Source organism: Notolepis coatsorum, assembly GCF_963971535.1.
Source record: "Notolepis coatsorum genome assembly, chromosome: 1".
NCBI classification, from domain to species: domain Eukaryota; kingdom Metazoa; phylum Chordata; class Actinopteri; order Aulopiformes; family Paralepididae; genus Notolepis; species Notolepis coatsorum.
This window is the reverse complement of record NC_140165.1, coordinates 14,488,587-14,507,299: the sequence shown is the minus strand read 5'-3', so window position 1 is coordinate 14,507,299 and position 18,713 is coordinate 14,488,587. Positions and strand designations below refer to the sequence as shown.

Below are 18,713 nucleotides of genomic sequence, written 5' to 3'. Positions count from 1 at the left end.
TGAACTTCCCTAGGCGCATAAGGAAGTAGAGGCGTTGCCGTGCCTTCTTCACTACACTGTCAATGTGTGTGGTCCATGTCAGTGTAACGGAGGTACCGCATGTCTATCCACAGTCACGAGGGACTTGTATAGTGAACCGTCGACTAAAGACGCACTTCTTCAACCATTATCTGAAATAATGGGGGAACATTTTTTAAAAATTAAATAATCTAACGGTCTAACCCCAACTAACCTTACTGTCATGCACTTGTCCTAATAAACTAACCTACACACTGTAACACGCAACACTCTGATGAACATTGTTACTCAGCTGATAGAGTTGTACCCTTCCTGATGACTTGTCAGCTAAATGACTAAATGTAAAAATGTAAATGTAAACTCACTCCCCAGAGGCATCCAGACCCAGTACTTAGAAGTGAATTCATCTCTTGGTACAGTGGTCTGTGATGCCGCCCGCGGCGCGGGAGACCAGGGTTCAACTCCCACTCAGGGCGATCCCTTAACAGGGGTCGGATCGAAACACAATGCAGAGCGAGATCACACCGGCTACACGTGGTGCCGTGACCCGGATGCCCTGGGTGGAGTGAGTTTAGGGGGGTGAGTGTAACGGAGGTACCGCAGTCTATCCACAGTCACGAGGGACTTGTATAGTGAAGTGGCTGTGGACGTTAAGCGGTACTGCAAGTAAACTCACTCCCCAGAGGCAACCAGACCCAGTACTTAGAAGTTAATTCACCTCTTGGTACAGTGGTCTGTGATGCCGCCCGTGGCGTGGGAAACCGGGGTTCAACTCCCACTCAGGGTGATCCCTTAACAGGGGTTAGATCACACCGGCTACATCAAGTCATGTACATGTGGACTCCGAGGTACTTAAAACCTCTCACTCTCTCGACCGGTGACCCGTCGATGCTGAGGGGGCTGTAGTGTAGTCCCTGGCCCCCGACCTCCTAAAGTCCACAATCATCTCATACACCATTACATAATTACACATTGCATTATACTTTATAATATACTTTTTATATTACATGCACATGTGTTATTATTTAACATTGTCTAACCTTTTTCAAAAACGTTGTACATGCAGGAAACCGTTTATAATTGAATTACAGAGGAAACTTTTATTTAGAAAATAAATGTAAATGTATGCCCGGAAGTAGAATTCCGGCTTGACACACTGTAGTAACAGCGCAGACTCCGACCGTTCATTTAATTTGACGCGTCGCTCTCCATCATCAGTAAGGAAGCAGCAGCCCAGTTAAAGCCAGGAGTGGCGAATAATGTAAGATAACCGCATTGTTCATGTACTGACTGTACTCGTATTAATTAGTAAAACATATATTTGAAACCCTCGCTCGTTGCCCATAGCACCGGTCATGTTAGCTTAGCTGTATTAAGCTAGCGGTGGGCGGCGAAAGCTAGCTAGCTAGCGTGGCTAACAAACTAGCGATGCTTTGTTTCAGCTAGTAACGTTAGCTAACAACGTAATTGGGGAAATGCTTGTGATGCATTTGTGCATGTAAATGTGTGTCAGCAACATGGGAGATGTAGCTATAACGTTAACATAACTAGTTTGGCAAATTGTGCCGGTTGGCTTGTCGTCTGCAGGTGGACTCACTTTTGAGTGGCTTGGTTTTGCACGATCGTGACTGGAACATTATGTCTTGGTCTCTTAACGTTAGGAGTTATAGCCGTTACCTCATCATCATCCCCCACCCGGGATGATCAATCGAGGTATCAAACCTCTATTGTGGGCTTCGGTTGCCAACCTCGGTTCCAAGATTTGTATGTTAATAATAATCCCAAAAGCCAAGACTAACTGATGCAATTTAACATGATTCCAACTAGGCCAATTGCATTATGCCAAAACAGAAGGGTCTGAAGCTCCTAACGTTATTGGTATCTCAGTGACATGGATTCGATTTGAGGGGAGTGAATGATGAGCCGTCTTGGATCATAATTAGGTTACAGTGAGTTCCTGTTGTTGGATCTGTGAATAATATCCAGGTCACACACCTGCAAGACCAACGCAATGGAGGGACCCGAGGGGGCTACCCTGCTGAACATATTAGCCAAGCTAGATGAACACTAACCCTTGAATTTACAATGAAAATAATCTGCTTTGTTCTTTCTTTTTTTGTACATTATCAGAACGTTTTTGAATCATCCGCTGAAATGACCACCGCTGCACCCAACCACCGAAGGACCAAGCCAGGCGGTAAGTTCACTGGCTTAGTTTACAGAAGACGGTGAGACTAAACTGTAAGGCTGGATGATGTCATCGTCTTGTTTCCAACATTCTGTTCGTTGCAGAAGTGGGTTATGTAAGGTGGACAACGCAGAGTTTGGTTGCAGGTGTTTTCTGCACAGTCAGTTGTTGTCTGTGGCCATATCTTCAAGTGGAAGCCACTGATGGTAGGGTGGGAGGGGGGTGGTCGCACAATAATTCTTGAGGGGCGTGGGTTCGAATCCGGTCTAGCACCTTTGTTGCATGTCTCATCCCCCTTCTTTCTACCCATGATTTCCTGTCACTAGCTGTCGTATCCAATAAAATCCCCTAAAAAGAATTCTTAAAATACAATAATGCTTGAATAAAATATAAAGTGTGATTTCTTCACTCGCGTTGGCGGACAGGACACGTTCTTTCCCCTTCTGCTGCATCACCCATGCGGATGTAGGCCAGAGGGCCGAAAATGGCCAACTAGACTGTAATAACACAAGCCGGTTCCTTTTTTAAAGGCATCCCCTGCTGTGATGCAGTTCGAGGGGAGGGGGTTACCCATGCCCCGGGAGGCAAAAAGAGCTATATTTAAATTACCTTTGTTAATCAACAATATTTCTTCATGTAATTTGTAGTGATTGTGAAATCAATTGATTAATATCATAAACCATATCTTTTAATATGCCACATAGTGTTATAAATGGCTAAATCTCCATAATTCAACCCACTCCATGATATGTTTAATGTAGAAATGTGTGCAGAGAAAGGGAACAGTTGACTACCCTCAGTAGAACCGCATTTCTTATTCCACTTCTCATAATTTGCCTTTTTTTGTAATTATTATTATTCCCATTTTGCTCCCATCCCCCAATGTAGTCGTTATGCCAATTTTCCTAGTGGTTGTTGTGCTGCCCTACTGTCTGTCTGGGGAGGTATAGACTACCACATGCCGCCCTACTGTTGGTCTGGGCAGGGTATAGACTACCACATGCTGCCCTACTGTCAGTCTGGGGAGGGTATATACTACCACATGCTGCCCTACTGTCGGTCTGGGTGGTGTAGACTACACATGCTGCCCTACTGTCGGTCTGGGTGGTGTAGACTACACATGCTGCCCTACTGTCGGTCTGGGGTGGTGTAGACTACCACATGCTGCCCTACTGTCGGTCTGGGGTGGTATAGACTACCACATGCTGCCCTACTGTCGGTCTGGGGTGGTATAGACTACCACATGCTGCCCTACTGTCGGTCTGGGGAGGGTGTAGACTACCACATGCTGCCCTACTGTCGGTCTGGGGTGGTATAGACTACCACATGCTGCCCTACTGTCGGTCTGGGCGGTATAGACTACCACATGCTGCCCTGCTGTCGGTCTGGGGAGGGTGTAGACTACCACATGCTGCCCTACTGTCGGTCTGGGGTGGTGTAGAATACCACATGCTGCCCTACTGTTGGTCTGGGGCGGTGTAGAATACCACATGCTGCCCTACTGTCGGTCTGGGGCGGTGTAGAATACCACATGCTGCCCTACTGTCGGTCTGGGGCGGTGTAGAATACCACATGCTGCCCTACTGTCGGTCTGGGGCGGGTGTAGACTACCACATGCTGCCCTGCTGTCGGTCTGGGGCGGTGTAGAATACCACATGCCTCCCCCAATACATGTTGTGGAGTCACCAGCCGCTTCTTTTCAACTGACTGCTTTGGAGTTTTCACCGGGAGAGCTTAACACTATCTCTCCCAGATAATTTCATTTTTCCATTAAATCACAAACGTTTTCCTATGAACTACCAAATCAAATGGACCCTACTTGATAAAAAAAAGCTTGACTAACTAACAACTAGGTCAGACCACCGAAATCTGTGCTTTTATTTAACTCTACCTCCCGGAGTCTGGTGCTAATCAAATGTATTTGTATAGCCCGAAGGAATTGCCCCCATGGGCTTTACAGGTCAATAGAATAGAATAGAAATACTTTTATTATCCCGTGGGAAATTTGACACTGCAAATCGCTCAACATTTAAACATTTAGACAGAACAGGTCACGAATTAGAATAATAAAACGAATCAAATCAAGTTGCCTAGGATAAGAGTAGAGTAAAATAGAATAAAAATGGAATAAAATATACAGTAAATAAATCCAGTAAAAATATACTGAGGTCTACAGTAGGTGTAGTATTGCACAGTGCTGTTTCAAGAAGAAACATCACAAAACCACCATAAAATCCACATATGCAACACCCCCGACTCTCCCAATATGAAGATGAGGAACGACTCCGTAAAACATAGTAATAGGGGAAAAAATCACCACAGGAGAAACCCCAGATGAGCTGTCCCCCATCAGGATGTCGGTGATATTATAGTGTTGCTACGGATGATGGATGGATGGAGAATAGAACAGGCGAATATAAAGCAGATCCACCGCATCAGTGGTGCTCTTGAGGTAGAACAGTCGCTGCAATCTATCACCACACTATCACTCGAGACATCCACTCAGAGAGACGGGGACACGGGTTAGAAAAGCTCCCATGTCCCGCGCAATAGGCAGACATGGGAGCAATAAACAGACATCCTAACTGAACTAACCAGACTAAGCTAAGGGTCTATCCCCGACCAGGTGAGATCAGGGTAGGCTGAAGGAGAGAGAGAAAAGATCTTGAGCGAAGATTAAAAAACTTCGTTATAAATAACTTTTGTATATCTGTGTGTTATCTCTCCAATCCGCGCTATGGTAGTGCTTGTGCCAGCACGGGATATAATTACAATAAATCTTTGATATATAGGCTATACAAATATTTAAATCAATATCTTCCTTTTGAATAAAATTTGAGTGAAATGCTTGGTTCTGTATGAGCCCCTGAGAATGTGCTTCATACAGTAAAAAGTAAGTAAAAGAGGAATAACACTATACAATATACAAACTAAGTACAACCTAAGTACAATGAAGTAAAAATGCAGACAATGAGGTACAAAACCCTTTTTTTTTTTTAAGGCAAGATGCAAATGAGGTATGAAACTGAATGTAGTGCAAATCTCTTTAATAAATATGATGTAGTGTTAAAGTGAGTGCACCCGAGCCCTTGTCTAATTCTCTTTTCCTTGCAGGCATTAAGCCGGCGCTTCCGTCCAATGGAGTAGTCTCTGGCCCCACTTCCCAGATTCCCGGATTGTCCCAAAGTGCGGACGAAAGCGCTCCGGCAGAGAGGGTCAGCGGACGCCGCGTGGGGATATTCGCCACGGACTCCGAATACGTCAAACTGGCCAAACAAGGAGGACAGAGAGGTGAAACCTTTATTTCAACTCGTAAGACCCTGAGGTTACCTTCATTTACATAGATGGCTAGCTTACAAAACAAAGACACAGTTTATCACCAATTTCATACATATAGGCACAATTTTCATTTCAAACCTTTTTTTTATACAGGTACAAATCTCATTGAGACACAGTCTCATTTACAAGAGCGACCTGATCCACCAAACAAACGCAACAAATACATAAAACAAGTTCGAGACAAATACAAGACAAGTAACTCAACAAAAAATCTAAGAGAGGCTAAAATCTAGATCAATTAAATTAAGAGCAAGAACCAGAACAGGCCCCCATGGAGTCTCGATATTGCATATAAGAAGTTTAAAACCCCCAATGGGAATTAGGTTCAGGAGCCTCAGTTCCTTTTGCAATAAGTTCCACGTAGATGGGGCAGAATAGGAAAAGGCTGTTTTTCAGAGTTCTGTGCGGGCAAATGGTACAGAGAGAGTTAAACAATAACTAAGAATAAACAATAAAAAAACAACTAAGATGGGTACAAGTCGACACACAGTGGTCGGAGATCATACTTTTAAATGCAGAAGAAGAAGTGTCAAGAGTCAGTTGGAGGGCGTTCCAGGTGTTGGAAGCATCAAAGGAAAATATTTTTCCTAGTTCAAAGCAAACTCTAGGAACCCTAAGATCTTTATTCAGGTATAGATTTTGTAAAAGACTCATAAAACGAGCAGTTCATCGAGAGTGCATCAAACAGTCCACAGTGTGAATTATTAACATACTGGCTGGGCGATATGACCAAAATATATCAATATTTTCCTTAGTTTTGACGGTATAACAGTATATGACCGTGTAATTTTCCAGTGCAAATTACATTGTCATATGACTTGTCATGATCCTATTTCGTTCCAAATGGTCTATTTAAACTTTATAAATACTGCTTCAAGGAATCTTTTTATAAAAAAAATTATGTAACTTAAAAATATAGTATAATAGGAATATATATAATATTAATATATTTTAGGAAATCATTTTCTTTCCCCTTTTTGCTTAATTTAACGTCCACGTCTGCCCACAGGCCTGCTGAGCCACGACCCGGAGGACGACGACCCGAGGTCCGACAAGAAGTCCTACAACGCTCCTGACTGGTTCTTTGGTGACGCCAAGAGGTATTGAACATGGACTAAAACCTCCCTGTGTTGCATGCTGGGAGAGCTAGATGGGTGCATGGTGATGCGAATTGGCCATGGAGGTAACGGGAAGCGTGTGTATCTTATCAAAGAGAGCTAACGGAGGGCGTTGAGCAGCTCCTATAATTGCACATGAACCTCGGGCAAAAAGTCCTTGTAGTCATACAAGGAAAATCCAATGGCATTGGTTCCAAAAATACGTTCGCGATCCAATTGGACGTTTATTGTACTTGAAAGCCGATCCTTTCCGGATCCTGTAAATCTACCGAAAGTGCATGCATCGCTTTTATTAAATATAAACAATACAATTGTTTTATTCATCCCAGCCGGGGGACCATTCTTGGTAGGACTTGGTAGCCCCTCGCTTGTGGAAAATGGTGTTGTTTTTCAGTTGCCCTCCAATATGACCGCAACATCAGAAATGGATGTTTTCCCTGTTTAACCTCATCTCTAACAAAACAATGGAATGTGGAGAATTAAGATTTCAACGATCTAACGGCATCCATCATGATATAATGCACAGAGGTCTCCAGTGATGGGTTATTAAAATGTGTGAAATACACAGGTGATGCATGGACTTTTGTTGTGTTTTGGAACAGTTCCACATCATTGTTAAAATCCCGTAAGATTCTAGTTTGATTGTTGCAAACAGTTGCGATTACAGGATCGCGATAAAGAGGGCCGGATTTGAGACGGGTCATTTGATTTTGACAAATGAAGGTGTTTTATTAAAACATTTGTAATCGGTGCATCCCTAATCAATATCTTGAGATTTCTTTCTTATAGAATTCCCTTCAAGGACCTTTAGACTAGCGGTGGGCAAAATTTGCACAAGGTCCTCGAAGTGCTTAAAGTGCTTGATTTTTTACCAAAAAAAGTAGGCCTAGAATTCCTTGAAAACAGCCCATTTCCACAAGGTGCTTAAAAAGTCCTTGAAATTCAAATCAACCATTCACATAGAAAGTTTTGATCGCCCATTAAAAAAAATCTGTTGTATCCGTTCCGTTAAAAGGAAAAATAGTGCTTGGAAAACCTGGGAACCCTGGGTGGGGGGTAAATGGAAGAAGTAACACTCCCAACGCGTGCTGCGCGGTCGGCCCTGCCGGCGCCTCCATGTGTCCTGTTCCGCCGGCCCGTTTGGGTGGAACGTCAGCTGTGTGTGTCAAACATGGCTTTTGTGCTTTACAGCGGAGGTCAAAGAGGAGGTAAAGCTACGACCCCCGACGGCAGGCAGCCTCTGGCAGCACCCTTTGGCACCGATAACAGTTCATCCTGGGAAAGGGAGACTGATTTGATTACCGATGATAAAGAGAAGGTGAATGGATCTAATCTAGTCAAACCCCATCCACACATTGACGCCGCATCGATGTCTTTATTCCCACCCATCATCTCCCTTATTTATTTATTTATTCATCCGTCCATCCATCACCTGAGTTGAATCATCCCGTTTCGAGGGGCTTGAGGCAGAACAGAGCGTGTTTTGTGTTCAGTCCGCCGGTCTGTGCTTCTGATGAGACTTGTCGTACATAACTTGTAAGTCGCTTTGGATAAAAGTGTCAGCCAAATTACTAAATGTAAATGTAAGACATCTTGGGAATGGATTATAAAATGGGACGCTGTCGTCGTCACTTATCATGGATTTTACGACGAAGATCGAAGGACACCTTTCCAGGCTGCGGGAGCAAGCTTAATAAGACGCATCCGGTGTATCGATTAGTCACACGGATCGAAACTATGGCCACGTTCACACTGCAAGCATTGGTGCTCAATTCTCATTTAGTGCTCAGATCGGATTTCTTTTTGTTTGGCACGTTCATGTTATTTAAAAAAAAAAAAAAAAAAATGGCCAATATCGGATTCCAGTGTGAACTGGGTCACGCTCCTGAACTGACCCGCGTGCGCAAATTAAACATTTTATTTGGAGAATGTCAATCTAGAGTGACGTAAAAGTTGCATGAAAGTTCAGAGTTAGCATGGCAAAAGATCAGACCTGTATCTGATTTGGGACCACGTATGAAAGTGGCCCGATCAGATTTCATGTGATTTGTGCTGTTCACACTGTCGGATCAGAGTCGCATATGAGCAAAATAAATCAGATTTGGGACACTTTTGCCTGCAGTATGAACAAAGTGCCACGTGCGTGAGTGGCCACTAGGGGCAGAGTGGCTAACCGTGGGTGAGTGAGTTGGAGACATGGGTTTATGAGGTGCTTCTGTGTCTAATTACCAGCTGGGACTCACTCCTACTGTTCTAATTATTTTACTGCAAAGTTATATTTACAGATACACAAACTACACACATACTCTCTTAATTCTAATCTGTGCATTTTCAAGTTCTGTGAGTGCAGTGGGTGTGTGCATGTGTAGATAATAAGTGTGTTAACCTGAGTCCTCTTAACACTTTGAGTGCCAGCCACGAGAAACTCGTTATTTCATGCCATGCTTTTGAGTGCCAATGACGAAGTCTAGTTTTTTAATCGTTATTGCTTTTATTATCGATATCCATTAATTTTTCATCAATCTAGCCCCCTGCTGGCACTCAAAGTGTTAACAGGCACCCAGAAAAGTGGCAATTTTTTTAAAACTTGAACTTGAGGACTTTTTGCAAAGCTTATCTTTATACGTATAGCACATGTATAAGCCTGGTCTTTTTTTTGAAAGATAACATTCTGAAGTTACTAATGCAAAAAAGGAAATCACTTGGTGCTAGAGAGAGGGGGAGAGAAAAAGATAGGGAGATGGGTGAAGAGAAAAGGACGGGAGAGGGAGGGAGAGACTTATTTCCCAAAATGTTGGCATGTTCTTTTAAGACAATTATATAGGTATAAATTCACTTGGACCTTATTCTGCGTGTTAATATGAAAGAACAGTGTATTCTTACTTCTGCTCCTGACAATACGCTAAGCGTCAACATGTTAGTTAGCTACGCTAAGCATCAACATGTTAGTTAGCTACGCTAAGCGGCAACATGTTAGTTGGCTACGCTAAGCGTCAACATGTTAGTTAGCTACGCTAAGCGTCAACATGTTAGTTAGCTACGCTAAGCGGCAACATGTTAGTTTGCTACGCTAAGCGTCAACATGTTAGTTAGCTACGCTAAGCGTCAACATGTTAGTTAGCTACGCTAAGCGTCAACATGTTAGTTAGCTACGCTAAGCGTCAACATGTTAGTTAGCTACGCTAAGCGTCAACATGTTAGTTAGTCTTTATAGCGGGAGAGCTGGGTGTTCTGGGTAAAATGGCCCAGGTACAGGATTGGAGGGGGCCATGGTGAGTTAGAAAGAGGTGAGAGGGAGGAAATAAGGAAGGGGGGGGTGAGTTAGGAGGGGGGGGGGGGGCATGGGTTGGGGGCTGGATGTGGCTGAAGGTGTGAGTCGTCTGTCCTGACAGACCCGAGAGCAACCGAATTGTAACCATTTAGCCGTTTATGCCAATAAACCTGTGTTATAAAGAGAATACCGAGAGCCTTTGTGTATCCTGAAGGAAGACGGGATAAATAACATTCATTAAAAGTCAACTAAATCTTAACAGTCTGGGCGGTTTTCATGTTTGTCCTGAACCACTTTTGCACGGCGTAATATTCACCGGGGGTCTCGCCAAACGGCGGCGAGGTCGCTCATCATTTCATTCTTTTGCTCATTCACGTTCTCCCTCCCATCTTTCACCCATGTATTTCACTGCCTTTGTGTATGCTAATGCAATGGGCCGCAAAGTGTATGCATGCCTTTTTCACACGCCACATGAAGACGTGTCCGTCCCGAGCACGGCTGTGCACGGAGACGTTAAAGCAACAGTAAAACCCATTGTTCTGTGGCATCCATTTTGTCCATTTGTGTTTGTAGCTGCATCCCCTACTTGCCATGCATACACGTCTCATTGATCCCAGTGTATGTTTGTGCAAGCTTGGCACTTTTCTTTCAATCACCCGTTTTAATTAAAGGGCCACTTCACCAAAAAGAACTATGCTGATTTATTTTGCACATACTCTCTCACATACTCTCTCAAACTCAACCGTTTTGCACACAGTTTTGACAGTTATTGGGAGTAAATGATTTTGAATGTGGCCACCAGTGATGTCATTGGGGACATTGAATCCCAGTGTTATGTTAATTACAGCACCATGAAATGATGTAGATGAAAAATAGCAACACCTTGTCTTATAGGGACTGCTACCTCATCATTTCATTGAGCTGTATTTAACACAACGCAAGGATTCAATGTCCCCAATGACATCACTGGTGGCCATATTCAAACTCATTTAGCTCATGGAATGAACTCAACAGTCCTTAAAGCTTGGGATTCTCTCCTCTGTTGCAGAGTTTAAAACATTGATCTCTAACCTTTGTCAGTCAAGTTGTACATCCTTTAATTGATTTATTATCCTTGCTTTTTGCCTGGTCTTGTTGTGTTATTGTTATGATTTTATATGCTGTGATTTTATATGCGAGATTATGTGCAAAGGTGAATTGCACCTTTAACATCATATCGAAAGAGAGCACAACAAAATGTTTTCCCTTATTTGACTTAATCTAATGTTTTTTTTCTTCTTTTTTTTCTTTTTCTTATCAACAGTCGTCTCCGGATAGTCCTTCCAGTGAGTTGGAGGGTCTGTCTATAAATCAAGCCGGCAAATATAAGAGAATGTGAGTATTTCACTATCCTATACCCACATTCGGTTGACCTGGCAGTGTAAATGAAAAGGGATCGAGTTTGACATTAGACAAATGGAGAGTAATGCAGGATAACACGGATGCAGGAGAAACAAGTGATTTAAATAGAATATATATAATGAAGCTACTGATTATTATGCTAATTGGATCTATGATTGATCGTTTTATTTTTGTGTCATGCACACAAAGTGCCCAACCCTCATGGCTTTATAAGACAGCAAAAATACTGTAGCAGTGGTCCATTATTACATTACACATTACATTTCATAATCTAAATACAGATTACATACATACAGATTACAGCTTGGCATTAAACAAAGTGTTATATCTTCTAGTTTTTGGATATATATAGATTAAAATGGCTATTTATATAGTGTGTATATAAACAGGAATGTACATCATCTTTCATTCGCTCACTTGTCTAAACACTGGCACAGTACCTCATACAGGTAATTCACTTCTGCTTTTAAATTTGATAGTTTCCTGTGAACGCCATAGTAAATTATTTGACAAAATGTCAATGCTAAGCGACGGTGTCATAATGTCAGAACTGTTCACACCGTCATTTACTGGCATTGTATATCGTTAGCCTCATATGATAATTGCCTAATTGTTTAGCCAAATTGAGATTTCTGCCTAACTGTGCTCTCCTCACACTGCTGCATCACCCTGGCTTAGTGCCTATGTCCTCAGCCAATCATGTATTTTTGCAAACTTGTTGATGCACCTTGTGGAACTTATTTTCTAAATGAAAAACTCTTACACATTTGCTGGAAAATGTGTTTTCTTCTTTTCCAAAAATCTTGAAAAATTACTTGGGCAATTATCGTATGGGGGTAACGATATTTAATATTTCTATCTTTTGTTGCCCACTGAAGGTCCTATGAAAAGAAGGCCCCCCCGGTGAGCATGTCCAAGCTGTTGAGCTTCGGCTACGTGGAGGATGAGAAGAAGTCCCCTAACGACGATGACGACGCCTCAAGTACGACTAATAGATTGGTTGTCAATAGGCATGAATTGATTACTGATATACAGTAGATCAGGGGTGGCCAACCAGTCAGAGACTAAGAGCCAAAGAAATTACTGTGGTACCACAAAGAGCCACACCAACGTTTCTCAACTTTTTTTCAGTCACGGCACCCTTCCTGTGTTTATAGGTCCCACCCTCTGGCCTCTGAAGTTGCTAATGTCTTTTTTTAGTTGGGCCTCACAGGGTTAAAAGTACCCTGTGAGACCCATGGTTGCAAAATTACAAAATCACTTTTAGCCATTTAAAAAAAAAAGTCTCTAAATGTTTATTTAAAAGCTTTTAAGCACATGTACATAGTCAATGGATCCTGTTGTTCAGCCTCACAATGCTATTGGATAGTAAATGTGTTTATAGGTCCCACCCTCTGGCCTCTGAAGTTGCTAATGTCTTTTTTATTTGGGCCTCACAGGGTTAACCTCTTAACTCATTGACGGCCACGCCCTTTTCCCCATCTGCACTGACTAGTGCCAGCTTTTCTTGATCATTTTCACGATATTTAACGATCTTTGCGGAGCTATTGTATATTCTATATTATAGCTATATGGAGACAATAGTATGGCTCATTTGACAAGCACTATTTCTAGTCCAACATGTAAAAAAAAAATAGTTTGTTTCTACACACTGTAGTTTGTAGTTTATTACACGCCAAACATCGCCTATTTCCAAAATAATCCAGTCTTTTTCCATAGATCGCGAAATCTTACCCCGAAAATGCGATTGTTAGAAAACGCTTGGTTTTGGTCCGGTAAAGTAAGACACTGATCGTTACAGAAACATGTTTCAGGTACGGTAAAACAGACATAGGGGCTCCTTACCTTAGCCAGAAGGTACTCCAAAAAGAATAATTCCAATGATCCCATCGGCGATCGTGATTACCCGTTTATATGTAATTATGCGTGTTTAAGGGAAACTATAGGTTGAGGCGAGCAGATCTGCTAGCGATTGCTTTGCAAGAGCTCCTCCCCCTCAGAGCGAGTCTTGATAGTCCAGTTCATTCATTGTCTATACTGATCCCTTTCTATCAGAGTTCAAAAGGTAGGCGATACTGCCACCTTGTGAGATTCGATCGGCATTGCAATTCCAATGTAGGCAAATGAGCCAGGGACGGCTAGAGTGATCCGGATGAAGGAAGAGACCCAGGGCTTTCGATGGGCTTTCGAATTTAGAAAAACTACCCTACCCAGCTCACGCCAGCCCCTGTCAATCATCTGACTTCTGGATTAACTTTTTTATTTCTCTTATTTTTCTGGGATTATCTCCCACAAACCTGAACGTTATTGCCATAAAACAGAACGCATTAGGGCCACGTTAGTTTCTCTACCTTTCTGTGAACGTCTAGCAAAAAACGGTGTTGCATGAATGTACTTTTTATTGGAACATTGGCTTTTGCATATGTCACGTCTGGGTGATGTCTCAGTAAGTGGTTTCGTAGATTTGTTGTATTTCCACAATCATTATCTATGTCACTATAGCCAATGGAAATGCTAGAAATGGTCACGTCGGCTGGGAGAACCAATGTAAAATTCCTATCCTGAGGCCAAACTTAATTGCAGACCCCTGGTTGGCATAATGACTAAATTGGGGGATGATTGATCTTGTGATTTTATTAATCGATAATCGCTCATTCAAATTAATACAATACCGTAATTTTCGGACTATAAGCCGCGCCTTTTCCCCCCATTTTTCTACCCTGCAGCTTATATAACAGTGCGGCTTATGTGACTCGACGTGACCAAACCCAAAAATGTAAAAATCGAAATATTGCTTTTTTGACTGCATTGAAATGTTATTTATCTGTTTCCTTATTTGCTAAACTTAATACAACTTGTAAATGAGTTAATTCTTGTTATTACATGGCGTTTTCACATTCGCCGAAATGCTTGCTTGTGATTGGTCAATAGCGCTTGTCAGAGGTCCGATATTACTCGATAACTGACCTCTGCCAAACAATAATGACCGCTGTGCACAGCTGGACCAATCAAGCCCACTACACACACTGTATCAGTGCTGCTCAGCATATGCACAGCTGCACTCAGTCATGCAATCAGACCACAGACCTGCCGGCTGCCGATAATAATAATCACTTTATTTGGGCTGACAGAGCCACAGAACAACTGCGTCTGCATTTGATCTCGTCTTGTCGATGAATTAGGTATATTGTTAGTAAGTTAGCCATGTAATAAGCGGGATAATGTATAGCCTATACTCGGTCATTGTCGCAAAATAATTGACCTTCACTGACGTTTAAAACACCTCGGCTGCGCCTCGGTGTTCTAAACTCTGTCGGTCAATTATTTTACGACAATGACCTCGTAGCTATACATCATCCCTTACTTATTTGTCCGACAGTATTGTGTCCCAATGCTAATTACATATGGTAATTAAACATTAAAACACCTGCGGCTTATAGTCCAGTGCGGCTTATATATGTACACATCATTCAATTTAGCTGCTGCGGCTTATATTCAGGTGCGGTTTATAGTGCGAAGATTACGGTACTTTTATTCTGCACCTTTCTAAAAGCTCTGTGGATATATTATTAGAAAGAAAATGGTTACTCTACATAAAGATTTTATCTATAGCACCTTTAACATGTTTACGTTTATACTGTTCAGTAAAAGTAATGGATTCAGTACTAATAAAAAAGTGGATCATTGCCACCATAACCTCTTAAGCCTGATCGGCCCGGTACAAGATTTATTTCACGTCACAAATGGATCAATACAGTCCGTATTAAGTGATGTTGCGTGTGTTTCTTTTTCAAATGTAGCCAAGAGTAAAGACCCTAACCCTATCAAAATAGCAGTCAAAGTGTATACTACGTTTGTTTACCAATGAGTTTAAGTGTTATTAGCTAAATATGAGCTTATAGAAATCTCAGTGTGTCGGAAAAGGGCGGTTATTGACGCGAGGACTTGGTGCAACCCAATTTGAGTGTAGTCTTTTGAGCGAAGAGACCCAGGGCTTTCGATGGGCTTGAATAAAGTAAATAAACTAAAAATAACACAGATTAATCCACTTATCGACTGCAGGCGAAAGTGGCCCAAATCAGATTATGTTTTGCTCATATGTGACTCAGATCTGACTTTCACTTGTGGTCCTAAATCAGATGCAGGTCAGATTTTTTTTTTGCAAACTTTTTCTGTCAGCCTAAGGGCGCTTTCACACATAGTTTTGGTGATTCGGGGGGTGAAGTTGCAACATTGTTGCATTCTTCATTTGGTTCGCTCTGCATTTACATTGCAATTTGTCAAGCGCACTAAACTTTCTGAACAATGTCACGCGGTCGAAAAGGGCGCTCGTCTATTGGACACAATAGAGAGTGGAAATGTGTGTGTGTGAGACTGCGAGCCCTAACGTGTGTGTGCGCGCGCGTGTGTGTAACTGCGAGCCCTCTGGACTACAAGTTTGCCTGGGTTAATGTTTCCATCTGGTGCAGGGCTAAAGAGCTCTGGCGTGAAGTGAAGAGAGAAACACTGTACTAGACACACAGAAATACAGATCACACAAAAAAAACTCTTACCACTTCTGTCTGACTCCAGATCAGCGGGGGCGTCACAATTTTCAGTCGGTGGCGGTGCTGGTGATGCCGTCTGATGGGTCTCATCTTCGAAAGACTCAACGATATGTTTCGGGCTGGATGTGGGTCTTGTGCCAAGTATAACGTCCTGGTCATCATACCAAGAGAACTTGTCTTTCTCTTCCCCCGGACTCCCACTTTTTCGAAGCAAGTCACGGACTTTAATATATTATTTTGATGTGACATTGATCCATTGAAGCTCATTGCCATCATTCTCTCGCTAAACAACTTATACACCTCGTTGTTTTTGTGAGTGCCCACAAGCAGCGGTTTAATTTGCTCATCTGACCATATTTCTATCAGGGCTTTTACCTCGTCATTCGCCCACGTCTGTCCACGAGACATGTTTCACGCGTGCTTGTTTTGCAGTGAATGCGTGCCGCGGTGTTCCTTCTACCCAAGATAATAATAATAAAAAACTGTTATTACCCAAGATGCACAGTTTATCGGGTGCTTCCTATATTTGGTCATGCGTTTGGTCCGATGAGCATTCACACCAAAAAAGTACGCACCAGGGTTCACATGGAAGCGAACCGAGACCTACGTCTTCAGACGGACCAGAGTTCACTTGTTGGGTCCGCACCAGAGTTCTTCAGAGCATTCACACCACCCCAAACCAAGCAGACTATCCGAGGAAACGAACTCTGGTCCGGACCAAACAGCTCTGGTGTGAAAGCACCTTCTCTTTCCATCTGTCCCTCTCTCGCTCTATTTCTCTTTGTCTATCTCTCTTTATCTCCCTCCCTCTCTTTCTTTCTATCTCTCTCTCTGTCTGTCTCTCTTTCTTTCTATCTCTCTGTGTGTCTCTTTCTTTCTATCTCTCTCTGTGCGTCTCTTTCTTTCTATCTCTGTCTGTCTCTTTCTTTCTCTCCCCGTCTGTCTCTTTCTTTCTCTCCCCCTCTCTCCCCCTCTCCCTCCCTCTTTCTATCTCTCCTCCTTCCCTCTCTTTCTATCTCTCTGTCTGTCTCTCTTTCTCTCCATCTCTCTGTCTCTCTCTCTCGCGGCCGTGAGGTGCTGGGAATCCTTTCGACGGCACTTGAATTTGACTTTTGGAGATCTGTACCAAAACCCTGTGATAAAATGTTGACCTGATTGATGTTTTTGTTTTGTTTGTTGTTCCAGGCGTGACCTCGGACCAGACGAGCACTGTAGCGACGGAGGACGTGGACGATCTGGAGTAGGGAGCGAAGGGCTCTCGCCTCGAGGGGGTCCCCAACACTGAAAAGTGGTCACAGTGTCACAGATCCACGAAGGAAACGCACCATTCTTCTGCACCTCCCTCTCGAGTTCACTCATTACTGTACATCCACCGACTGTTAGGTTTTGTACTCTTGTTTCACGCAAAACGGTACTCTCGTCTCTGTATGTATTTATTTCCCTTTTTTTAATTCATGAACGAGAAGAGGGGAGAACAAAAGACAACTTGTGGATGTCGTTTGATACACCTTATCGACGCTGGCGGACATCTTGATCCTGTATAGTCGCTCTCGGTTCTCCCGACCGGCGAGTTGTCGCGAAGAGCGAGTTTAGTAAAAAAAAAAAAATGGCTGGGGAAGAAAAAAATACACACGTGTTCGTGCTTTAATGAAGTGTTGGTTTCAGTAATGTGAAAATATATTGTTTGTGATGATGATTGCGATGACCAAGGCCTTCTACGCTATGAAGAGATGTTTTTGGCTCGAGTGTTTCTACTGCTGGGTGGGGGGGGTGTTGATTATGACCATTCGTGAGAGGGCATTCCCTTAGAGCAGAGGAGACGGCGGAAGACCGTCCCGGCGGTATTCACCGGTCGATGGGAGGCCGCCGGGTTTTTGGTTTAATTATTTTATTTTTTATTTTAAAGTGGGTTCTTAACGTGCCAACGAATCGGTGCCTCCCCTCTGCTCCTCCTCCAGTGTTATGACTTTGTAGGCATCGGTGTAGATAGCTCTTTGCGATGTTCTTATTAGCTCAGTGTCAAATCTGCATAATAGTACACACATAGCAGGGAATGGCGAATGTATCATGTTCTGATATTGTTTGCTTTTTTTTTATTATTTATTTTTGAAGTATGGTTTTACTTTTAACATGCGGGTTAACTGTCCGTGTATTTTTCCACTATTTAAAAAGCTGCGTTCTTCAAGTCTCTTCGGGTCGAACTCCACGAGTTAGTGACATTTTCCGTTTTCGCGCAAATATGGGGGGGGGGGTCCGTTCAAACTGCCATGTTATCGTTTGCAAAGTGGTACTTAAAACATTTCCAGAGGTTCAATAATTCCGCTTGAAAACACGAATGTTTACAGATTCTTGTATAGACCAAAGAGACTCGACAAGGACGCAGCTTCCGTGTGTTCAGTGTTCTACGGTACATTTGGTTCTGACAGGCATTTGTAGTACGGACAGTTCCACCTAACAACACTACTAAATGTAAATACCCTGTTTTTCTTGATGAGTGCACTCATTCTTGAGTAAATTGTCACTGAAATAAAGGGGCATGTGCATGTAGTTGTTGTGCTCTCGTGATTTCATGGCCGTTTCAGACTTTTACTGTATATTGCTTTTCATTATAGGAAATTAATTGTTTTAGGAACAGCTGATTGTAATATGTATAATTGCACACTGCTATTCTATTATGTGGTCCCAAGTGTCTGGAATGGAGAGAGGAAATGTTTATATTTTACAGTAACTATTGATTCAAGAGTTTTATTTGTCACATACATACAAGACATGCAGTGGAATGTAGGTGGCCATGTCTGCCTCGATTGTGCAAAAATACAAATAAAATAGAG

At 42.6% G+C, this 18,713-nt stretch overlaps 1 protein-coding gene across 1 annotated transcript; it reads left to right on the top strand.

Annotated features, from left to right (window-relative positions):
• The first annotated feature begins 1,181 nt into the window (after positions 1-1,181).
• LOC311241903 (uncharacterized protein C7orf57-like) lies at positions 1,182-18,451 on the top strand. The gene is made up of 8 exons (XM_084330848.1): positions 1,182-1,279; positions 2,149-2,215; positions 5,321-5,497; positions 6,555-6,645; positions 7,855-7,981; positions 11,238-11,308; positions 12,214-12,317; positions 17,068-18,451. The coding sequence occupies exons 2-8, from the start codon at positions 2,173-2,175 to the stop codon at positions 17,124-17,126; spliced, it is 672 nt and encodes a 223-aa protein (XP_084186974.1). The 5' UTR covers positions 1,182-1,279; positions 2,149-2,172; the 3' UTR covers positions 17,127-18,451.
• The last annotated feature ends 262 nt before the right edge of the window (positions 18,452-18,713 follow it).

What these genes read in the sequence shown, in the direction of transcription:
- LOC311241903 (XM_084330848.1), top strand. Translation starts at nt 2,173, where the DNA reads ATGACCACCGCTGCACCCAACCACCGAAGGACCAAGCCAGGCG. An exon ending in TTCTTTGGTGACGCCAAGAG is followed by an intron (nt 6,646 to 7,854) that starts GTATTGAACATG and finishes TGTGCTTTACAG; the next exon opens with CGGAGGTCAAAGAGGAGGTA. An exon ending in GCCGGCAAATATAAGAGAAT is followed by an intron (nt 11,309 to 12,213) that starts GTGAGTATTTCA and finishes TGCCCACTGAAG; the next exon opens with GTCCTATGAAAAGAAGGCCC.